The 10,784-nt window shown below is 44.2% G+C and overlaps 1 protein-coding gene across 1 annotated transcript in view; it reads right to left on the bottom strand.

Moving 5' to 3' along the window:
• ENDOD1 (endonuclease domain containing 1) overlaps positions 1-10,395 on the bottom strand; it is a 37,273-nt gene extending 26,878 nt beyond the window's left edge. The window contains exons 1-4 of the mRNA XM_029915647.1: positions 10,300-10,395; positions 8,616-8,763; positions 7,978-8,066; positions 30-353 (exon numbers count right to left, since the gene is read on the bottom strand). Of these exons, the coding sequence (XP_029771507.1) occupies positions 30-353; positions 7,978-8,066; positions 8,616-8,763; positions 10,300-10,395 (657 nt within the window). The remainder of the gene's footprint in view (positions 1-29; positions 354-7,977; positions 8,067-8,615; positions 8,764-10,299) is intronic.
• Positions 10,396-10,784: the final 389 nt, after the last annotated feature.

The raw sequence follows: 10,784 nt of genomic DNA, 5'->3' as shown, positions 1-10,784 counted from the left end.
GCCGCAGGCCGCGCCTCCCTCCCTCCCACGCGCCCGCCCGCGCAGAAGATGGCTGCGAAGGCCGGAGGCGGGCGGCTGGCGCTCTGAGGGTGCGGAGGCGTCCCCGGCTCGCCTCCCGAGACTGCCGCCGCGCCGCCTCGCCTCTGCAGGCCGCGGGGACGCTCCCGAAGGGTGGGAGACCGGCGTCGGGTCGGCGCGATGCGAGAGGCTGGGAAGGGACGGTTCCCTGGGCGGGGCGCCGAGAAGCCTCCGGAGCCGGCGCGCTCCGGGAACCTTTGGCGTTGCACAGGGGCGACGAGCGACGCGCGCGGAACTGTGTGGCTCTTTGGGGGCGATTGGGCAGAGAACCCACTCTGAAATCCAATGCAAAGCGGAAGGCCCAACCGGGCGCACACCTGTAAAACTCTGATCCCGTTTTAGCGGATCAGAAGCCCCGAGACTCAAACTGAGCAATCCCGTTATAGGAAGTTCCTAACCTAGGCAGACAGTGCAGCCCTGCTGTGGTTTACTTGATGCAAGGCTTAGAAACAAAACTAAAACCAAGGAATGACACCAGCCAACGTCGTTGGTGGATGGGTTTCTTTGATTCATTGCTTCATTCATCACGCTGAGTGCCTTCACGCCAGCCTAGGTTGGGCACAGGGAAAGCAAGAACAGCGTCCCTACAGCAGGAAGCCTACTCATTAATCAAAGAAGCCTGTTACTAAAGGAATAATTAAAAACGGAATATGGATCTTTGGGAAACTGACCCCTTTCAATTTGCTTGCTTGCTTTCCAAAGATAAAATTATAATATTGCGCTTACTTTTGTAAATGACACACATCCTCACCCCCAAGATTCTGGAACAGGCTACAGGGTGAAGTGCTGACTGCTCATTCCAGGGCATGGCCGTTGTTAGGGGCATCTCTGTGTGTGACGCACAGTGCACCACACTGGTCACTGCCCTGTCCCCGTTTGATGGCCTCTGGTCCTTCTTTTCTACTGACTCTCCTCTCCCAGGGGAGGAGCCTTCACATCAGATCCTCTGAGGCTTCTGCCGCATCCCCACATCAGTGAGGCATCAGTTGATAACCTTCAGCAAAAACTTGAAGAGATGACTGATGTGAAATAAAATGACATTCTACTTACACTTCTGCCATCTGTTGTTTTTCCCCAGTTTGTTTGAAAGTAGGAGCCAAACTAGACACTTCTCCACACCCCTGCCCTCGCATCGGTGCTCTGAGGACAATTCACCCCCCCCATCACCACTTTAGAGCAAGTTAGCCTAGTTTCACACCCAATTTTGATCCCTTCATCCCCTCTGATCCATTCTCCAGCTGGAGTGACTTCCTAAAATAAATCTGATGATGTCACTCAACTCATTCAGTTGTCCTGTTGCTCTCTGCAGCCTGACTCCTTTCCCTGCTGGACCCCATGACCATGGAGAGCTGGCCCCTGTGCTCCCTCGGCTCCCGTCTCCCACTGACCCCTAAGCACTAAACAGTGTACTTTGCAGTTCCTTGAATGACAGGCCCTCTCTTGTCCCTGAGCCTTTACATCATAAACTATCTCTGTTGGCCTGGAGTTCTCACCACACATCTCACGCATTCCACTTCCTTCACTCCTTTCATTTGTCACAACCCGCCCCACCCCCCCCCCCCCCCCCCCCCCGCCCCATCGACATATCTGGCTAAACATTTGTTCTACAAGTCACCCACCTTCCTGACAAGCTTGCCCTCCCCACTGACCCTGCTGTCACCCTACATGAATTTAAGGGCCCCATCTGACTGTGCCTGCTAAGCCCAGTATTTCTCCTGTATCTAATTGCTATCTCCATTCTCAGAAACACACATAGTGCAGGTGCCTGAGGGGTTCAGTTAAGCATCTGACTTTGTCTCTGGTGACAACTTAACTATTGGTGAGTTCAAGCCCAGCATTGTTGAGCTCCCTGCCGTCAGCACATAGCCTGCTTTGAATCCTCTGTCTCCCTCTCTCTCTGCCCATCTCCTGCTTGCGTGTGCACACATATGCATACTCTCTCTCAAAAGTAAAATAAAACATTAGAGAGAAAGAAAAGAAACACACAGTGCTTGTTATAGGGTAATGACTTAATACAGTGAGTGAGTGAGTCAGTCAGTCAGTGAATGAATGAAAGCAAAAAAAAAAACACCTTTTTTTTCCCATAAAACTTTATTTGGATTCTCATGGCTCTAGTTCATTCATTCATTTTCAAATGATTTTAAAACATCTACCATGAGCCAGCCATTGTGATAGATGCTGAGTATTGAAGGGGGGTAAAGTTAGACCTGGTTCCCACTTTCACGGCACCCATGCTAGCACCTCGAAGTGCTGCCACACAGGTAATCAGGATGGAAAGCAGAGGTGGTGGATCCTGGGCACTGGCTTTGCCTCACGGAAGGCAACGTTGGGAATTTTCTGTAACATGGACTTCATCCCAGTGCAAGATTGACACTGATCTTTGCACCACAGAACTTAAAATAGGCAGGGAAAACAAACGAGCAATTACAATACAGTGGGAGACGTGCTCTTTAAGGGAAGCATTATGTGCTGGAAAGGCTAATCTAGGGAGGAGAAGCTCTAGAAAGATGATGAGTACAGTGAAAAACTATACTCGATGATGAGATGTGTTGAAACAATGGCTTGCAAACCAGAATAATTAATTTCTAGGCAACTTTTTGGCTCTCTTGTCTGTGGATTGCCTAGTTCTTGAACAAAATTGACAAATCATAAGGAAGTTAGCCCCCTGTGGATCACTAGGAGAGGTGAGGAGGTTGAGGAATAGCTCCTATGTGGGTAGAATGCCTGGTTTATTTTCCTAATAAAGACTCGATCTAAGAAAGCATGCCTGACTCATTACTCCGGTGAGTGGCAGAAGGCATCTGAGTCAACCAGGCTGTGGACACCCATGCCAACTGGAGGCTGAGTCATGCTCACCCAAACATGGGGCAGAGCTGTCTTCTTTCTAGCAAAGCTAAACTTTGGATGATGTCTAAAAGTAATAATTAGACAACTTCTGTTCTCACAGAAGCAGCATCCGGGGGGTGCACAGACACACACACCCTCCCTGTTAGCCTGTGCTAAAAAAATGCACCTGACCCATTGAGCTGTTGGGCACTTCCAGATTGTTCTGCTGCCTCTGGATATTTGTCCAGATGTTAGAGGACTTAGACAGGAATAACTTTGAATCTTTCATGTGGAGAAATATTTCCAATAATTTTTCTGATAAACCTCCATAAAAATAAATTAATAAATAAAAATGAAGATGAATTTTTCTGAAACTTTTTTTGGCTCTCCCTATCTATAGTAAGAAGAGTGTTTTGGTTATGAGCTTACACTCTGGAGTCTGACTGCCTCATTCAAATGCTGGATCCTCTTATTGGCTTTGTGATCTTGGGCAAATTGTTGAACCTCTCTGTGCCTCAATTTTCTCATCTATAAATGAGGATAATGACAGCTACCTACCTCCTAGTGTTAAGTTCATTAATATGCCATGTTTCATTGAGTCTAAGACAAACATTTTTCACATTTAACATCTCCAGAGTTTGAGATGCATTTTACAATTGATACTGTGGCATAGTTTAATTGTCTCAGTGGTGTGTAAAATAATGGTGCATCTTATAATCAGCGTTGTCTTAGATGTGATGAAATTCAGGATACAGAAAAGAGCTTAGAAATATGCTTGGCACATAAAAAGTACTATATGGGTATTTAATAGATTATTTAGACAGAAGATAGAAATATACCTCCTCTAACTTCGTCAGAGCCAATCCAAATAGCTCATTTTTAAACAACTGTCTATGTTTCTATGTTGACAATGACAGATAATGACATGACTGACCTATTTGTCAGGAAACAAAGAAGCCATTCTCAACACCTGGCTTGAGGTTGGAGGAGACATCTGGCATCCATCCCTGTATCTGAGCAAGATCTCGGAAAAATGTACAGCTGAGCGCTGCTGAGACAGGTACCTTGGATGGACTAATTACAGGGTCATCTCTGCCTCAATATTCTTTATCTAATTGTTTATCAGAGAGACTGGGTGCTCTGACACATAGCAGAGAAGTAGGGTCTCTGACGGTGGGGCTCAGCCACCCAGCTCTGGCCCCAGACCTCCATACACCAGGGAGCAAACCAAAACTGTGCAGCTAACTAGCACTTTTACGAGGCTGGTCACCATCTGGCTACTCAAGTGGGCCCTTTGGAGACTTTACACCCCTCCCTAAGCATCTAATCAAAGTATTGTTTACCAATCATATATGGTACTCTCCCCAAGAGAAGATTCAATAAATAAAATTTTATATGTATCCTCTCATTTCAGGTAATGCTTTAGTGAACCTTGGAGACCCATCTTATGAGTGACTCCCAGGCCTCTTCCCACCAGCTGCAATTTAGTTCAACTTCTGAACCCGAAAAGGCCCAGATGACAGGTATGCAGACATGAGTGGGTGTCGTATATTTAGAGAGGAAATCAAAAGCAGCTTGTTTGGCTTTTTGTTGCTTGCTGATTACATGTTCCCTTTTAATATGTATTCAATTGTCAGTGTGAGAATGCAGAGTCTTTGATATTTTAAATCTTCTTCATTTTGAATAATTTATATATTTCTACTTATCTAGAACAAATGTATATTGCCTTTGTATTAAGAAAGTAAAAAAAAAAAATTTCCAGCAGTAATCAGTCAAGAAAAAGAAATAAAAGGCTAATCCGAATTGGTAAGAAAGAAGTAAAACTCAGACTATTTGCAGATGACATGATACTTTATATAGAAAACCCTAAAGACTCTACCCCAAAACTACTAGAATTTATGAATGAATTCAGTAAGGTCACAGGATACAAAATCAATACATAAAAACTTGTTGTGTTTCTATTCACTAAAAATGAAGCAGCACAAAGAGAAATTAAGAAAACAATCCCATTTACAATTGCACCAAAAAGAATAGAATATCTAGAAATAAAATTAATGAAGGTGGTGAAAGACCTATACTCTGAAAACCTTAGAAATTGAAGATGACACAAATAAATTGAAAGATATTGCATGCTCACAGATTGGAAGAACCAATATTGTTCAAATGTCCATAGTCCCCAAAGCAACCACAGATTTAATCCAACTCCTATCAAAATACCAACAGCATTTTTCAGAGCGAGATCAAACAATCCTAACATTTGTATGGAACCACAGAAGACACTGAAGAGCCAAAGCAATCTTGAAAAAGAAAAACAAAGCTAGAGATAACACAATTCCAGATGTTAAGTTATATTTCAAAGCTCTGTAATCAAGCCAGTAAGATACTAGCTCAAAAATAGACACATAGATCAATGGAACAGAGAAAAAACTCAGATAAGGGCCCAATCACATAGCTGACTAATCTTCAAACAAGGAGGCAGAATAGGCAGTTGGAAAAAGTCTCTTCAGCAAATAGTTTTAGGAAAACTGGACAGCAATATACAAATGAATGAAACTGTACCACTTTCTTTCATGATACACAAAAATAAACTAAAAATGAATTGAGGACCTACATGTGAGACAGGAAACCATAAAAATCCTAGAAGAGAGCATGAGCAGTAACTTCTCTGACATTGTTTATAATGCCATCTTTCTAGACATGTCCCCTGAAAAACAAAAGCAAAAATAAGCTATTGGAACTACATCAAAATAAAAAGCTTCTGCATAGCAAAAGAAACCACTAGCAAACATACTGAATGGGAGAAGATATTTGCAAATGACATCACCAATAAAGGGTTAGTATCCAAAATATATAAAGAACTTCTACAATGCAACACCAAAATAAACCAAATAATCTATTTTAAAAATGGGCAGAAGGGGCACTTGGGTGGCTCAGTCGGTTGAGCATCCAACTTCAGCTCAGGTCATGATCTCATGGTTCGTGGGTTCGAGCCCCATGTCAGGCTCAGTGCTGACAGCTAGCTCACAGAGCCTGGAGCCTGTCTTCAGATTCTCTGTCTCCCTCTTTCTCTGACCCTCCCCTGCTCATGCTGTCTCTCTCTGTCTCTCAAAAATAAATTAAAAAAAAATTTAAAAATGTTAAAAAAGAAACAAAACAAAGAAAAGAAAGAAAAAAGAGAGAGGGAGACAAGCAAGAGAGAGAGAGATCATGACTTGAGTTGAATTCAGACACTTAACCTGGTGAGCCACCCAGGTGCCCCTATAGACTTAACTATAGAGAACCAACTGATGGTCACCGGAGGGGAGGTGGGTGGGGGATGGGTGAGATAGGTGATAGGGATTAAGGAGCGCACTTGTGATGAGCACAGGGTGAGGTATGGAATTGTTGAATCACTATATTGTCCACCTGAAATTAATATAACACTGTAGGTTAACTGCACTGGAGTTAAAAAAACCAAACCAAAACAAAACAAAAACAAAAAACTTTCTGGAAAAAAGGAAACTGAAGTTCTATTAGCATGTTTATTAGAGTAAGAAAAATTAGAAAACTAGAGTAAACAGTTGAATACATGGCATGATCCCACTATGTGAACTTATGCAAACCATAAAAGACTGAGGAGAGTTCAGTAATTGTCTCTGCATGAAAGGTTAAGTAAAATTATTTTATTCTATTTTTGTATATTTTAAATTTTAAATAGAGAAAATATCTTACAAGAGAAATGAAAGGAAAACACTTTTTTAAAGCAAATAATATTAAATTCAGCTGGAGTTCAGCAACTACTAAATTTAGTATAAATTTTAGAAAAACTCTCAAGAGGATTTCCTTTCTACTGGTCACTCATAGAACACCAAGGCATTGAGTCATTCTTCCTTATAATACAAACATAATGTGGAGGCTCTGATGAAGAAAGAAGACCTACATCCACATTCTATAGATATGGATAAACTGCTTGGCTTGGTTGTCTGGCCTAACCCTACTAATACTATTTAGTTGTTGTGGTAATCTGTCAGGGCCGCTATAATAGAATACCACAAAAAAGGTGGTATAAACAACACACATTTACTTTTCAGTTCTGCAGGCTGAGAAGTCCAAGATCAGGTGCCAAGAGATTCAGTGGATGAATTTTATCAGCTCTAAGACACCACTGATTTTTTCTAAATGTTTAATTACTTTCAAGAAAGAGAGAGAGAGAGAGTACATGTGTGTGAGAGTGAGGGAGGGACAAGGGTGCAGAGGATTTGAAGCAGGCTTTGCCCTGAGGCCTGACAGCCGAGGCAGGGCTTGAACTCATGAGCCCTGACATCATGATCAGAGCCAAAGTCGGATGCTTAACCAGCTGAGCCCCCCAGGTGCCCCTAAGACACCAGTGATTATGAGATGCACCACTATTTTACATACCACTAAGGCAGTTTAACTATTGCATATTCATGCTAAAACCCAAGAGGTATGGTATGAAACGACCCTCTGCTTTGTCTAAAAAGGCAGAGGAATATGGAAAACATCAGAAGAAACCATGGCATTGGCCATATGCATTGAACTTTCTCCCTTGACTTGTGAGCTAGTTCTCCTAGGTCCTAATTTTGGCCCCCAGCGGTGATTAGATGACATCATTCTTACCAGACAGTATTCCCCCTTGTCCTCTCTTGATGCTTATGCTCCTGCTCGCTCACCCCAAGAGCTCTGCCTACATTTCCAATGGCATTTAGACTATGGACTCAGTTCCTGGGTCTCTCACAGGCCTGTCCCCTTCACCTTGCTCAACACTGTGTGAGCCCCTTGCTCTTCCAGCAAGTTCTGCTATTACAGTCCCTGGGCATCTGAGGCCTCTGTCTTGGCTTTATTATTTTGCTCCATGTGTACCCAAGGCCCAACAATGAGGGCATCTGTTGCAAATCTAATATTAGCCACGAACACAAGTCACATCATCTTGTATAAAGAGAATATTGAGGGAGAAACATTCGGTCACTAGCAGAGACACAGCAGCAGAAAACAAGGAGCTCTGTCAACAGCTAGGCTGTTGGTTATTCATGGGAGAGAAATGAAAAGAGGAGAGTCGAAAGTATAAATCCTCACTTCTTCCCTGCTGTTCTGCTGTCCTGGGAAGATACGCATGCTCTGCACAACTCCTATGTCATCTGGCCCCAAGTCAGGCAGGGAGGTGCCTGCGACCATAGGAGGACATACCGAGGTCTTAGAGAGTGGGAGTCAGAAGCAGCCGTACTTAGCCTGCATACAGAAGGCATGCAGGGGTCTACTGAACTTACAAGTCAACCTGGATTATAAACTTTGGTCACATGACGTAGAGGACTCCAATTATCTCAACTTTTTTACTGGCTCCAAAGGTAGAGGGAGATCATTTAGTTTGGTCGCCATGACTGTGGCATCTCGGCAACCCAAACTGGCTGTTTAGAACAGGGACATGTCTCAGAGAACAATGGCTCAACGCTGGCCTCCGGAAATGTTTAACTTGGCCTCTAGAAGTGTTTAATAGAGTTCTAAAGTTTTTCAATTAGCTGCCAACATTTAAAAATCTGGAGGTTTTCTTCCTAAAATTGTAAGTTGCCAACTTCTCTAGAAAATTCAGAAAATGACAGCCCTGTGATCCTCATTCCCACAGAACAAGATGGTAGGTTGGCACCAGGGAGAGTCCTGGGACTTACTGTGGGGCATAAACCAACATCCCAACAGTAACACTCACTTAGATAACTCACCTGGGCCCAGTGGGAGTGTGAATTTTCCACCAGGGGTCAAGGGTCTCACAGGAAAGGTCAGGAGTTCTCTGGCTGGGTTTTCACCAGCCAAGCAGCCTCGGAGTGCCATGAGCAGTGGACAGGAATGGATGGAAAGAGAACGATCCCGCTTCAAAGAATATAAATCCCACAGCTAGAAAGCCAAACCCCATGTGCCCAGTGACCTGAGTGAAAGAGACAGTGGGAACCAATGCAGCCTGGACACAGTGACACACAATAAAGAGAAGCAGAAATGTTGGCCAAGAAGCCTGCACAGAGCCTTGTCACGTGTCCTGTTCCCTGGAATGAAGGCGGGAATCGCGGGGGCGGGGAGGGAAGAATGTGTCCTCTCTGTGCCCCTTCCTATTTCCACTGGGCCCAAAGAGAAAGAAAACAAACCTGAACTCTCACTGGCACTTGCTGAAGAAACTAAGCTCCCATCCACCTCTGCAGCCTAACTACCAGGGGGGCCAGTTGCTAGATGGGTGGTCTTCAACTTGGCTGCATGAGGGCGTCACCCAGGGAACCTTCCAAATGTTGTACTCCTGCCATTAAAGTGAGGTGGGGAGGGTGCAGGGAGGGCATGCAGACATCAGTATGTTTCGAATGTGATTCCAGTGGGTTGAGAACCAATGTCCTGGAGCAGTGCTCCTCCACCTTAAACTTGCCCTGGACTCACCTGGGATCTCGTTAAAATGCAGATTCTGAGCCATAGGTCTGGGCTTCTGCATTTCTAGCAAGCTCCAAGGCCATGTCCATACTGAAAATCCAGATCATGCTTTGAGTGACAGGAAGCTATAGCCTTTGTCATTTGTTTCCTTTATCATTCTATTTCTCAAGTATTTTAGCAAGGAAGACTGGAAGTCTGTCACCTTGAAGTCAGAAATGATAATAATAACCAAAACTGAATAGAGATAACAATAATGCCATTAAAGTAACACAAAATAATAATGAAAACATCAGTCATAGCAAGACTTGTGTGCTTTTTGCCAAACACTGTGCTGAAATTTCACTTTTTAAGAAAATGTTCAACAAGGCACTGTGAATGAATAGCCTGTTCTTAGCTTTGAGCTGGTTACTTACCTGGGTGTTTTACTTGTATTAACTTATCTGCCCTTCACGACCACCGTCTTGCTGTGGGTACTGCTGTTATCATTTCCATTCTGGGGAAGAGGAAGCTAAAGCTGAGACACCGCAGCTTCCCAAGGTCACAGTGTGTACGCGCAGTGCTGAAGTTTGAACACAGGGTGTGTGTCGGTAACTACTCTGCCACACTGTCTTTCCAGAGCGCTGGGGCCTCAGCATTGCGAGTCCCCTGCCTGTGGTCACAATAATAAATGGCAGAGTTGGGCTTCAAACCTCCCTCTGCTTGACTCTCCAGACTGACCTCTTGGAAGGAAAAAAGCGCTGTATACAAATTGCAAGTCAGTGTTCTTGGCATGCTGCACGCACTCGGTATCATAGCTGTGTTTCCCTGTCTCTTTAGCTCTTTCTTCTACCTTTCTCCCAAAGTAACCAGTATGAATTACAGATATGCAGTTTGGAGGGTGTGTTGGTCCATTCAGGCAGCTATAATCATACTGTACACTACACACTACACACTGGGTGTCTTAACATTGATTTCTCATGGTTCTGGAGGTTGGAAGTCTGAGATGAGGGTACTAACATGGTCACTTCCTGGTTTACAGACAGTCACATTCTTGCTGTAACCTCCGATGGTGAAGAGAGGAATCTTGTTCTCAGGTCTCTTCTTAGAAGGCATTAATCCGCTCATGAGGGCTTCACCCTCATGACCAGTTCACTTCCCAAGGCCCCACCTGCAAATATCATCATATTGGAGATTAGGGTGTCTGTATATGAATTTTGAGGGAACACATTCAGTCCATAGCTGGGGCAGGGTTGTGGGGGGCAGATAGTGGAAAGACAGAATGGAAGAGAGGAAATGGAATTCAAATGACCCAGCTCCCTAAGGGAGCCAAGGAATGTCAATGCCATGGGCAGAGGAAAGAAGGAATCTGACCGTAAGCTACATTCACTTTCAAGAGTGAAACAGCCATTGAGGGAACTCAAAGCCTCCTTCCCCCCAGAGGAACTGGCAAGGAAGAGATGTTTGGGCCAGTCATCATCCCCACCCCCAGAAAATGTGGCAGG

This window comes from Suricata suricatta, chromosome 11 (genome assembly GCF_006229205.1).
Source record: "Suricata suricatta isolate VVHF042 chromosome 11, meerkat_22Aug2017_6uvM2_HiC, whole genome shotgun sequence".
NCBI classification, from domain to species: Eukaryota; Metazoa; Chordata; class Mammalia; order Carnivora; family Herpestidae; genus Suricata; species Suricata suricatta.
Note: the sequence above shows the minus strand (reverse complement) of the source record. Positions and strands in the feature narration are given on the sequence as shown.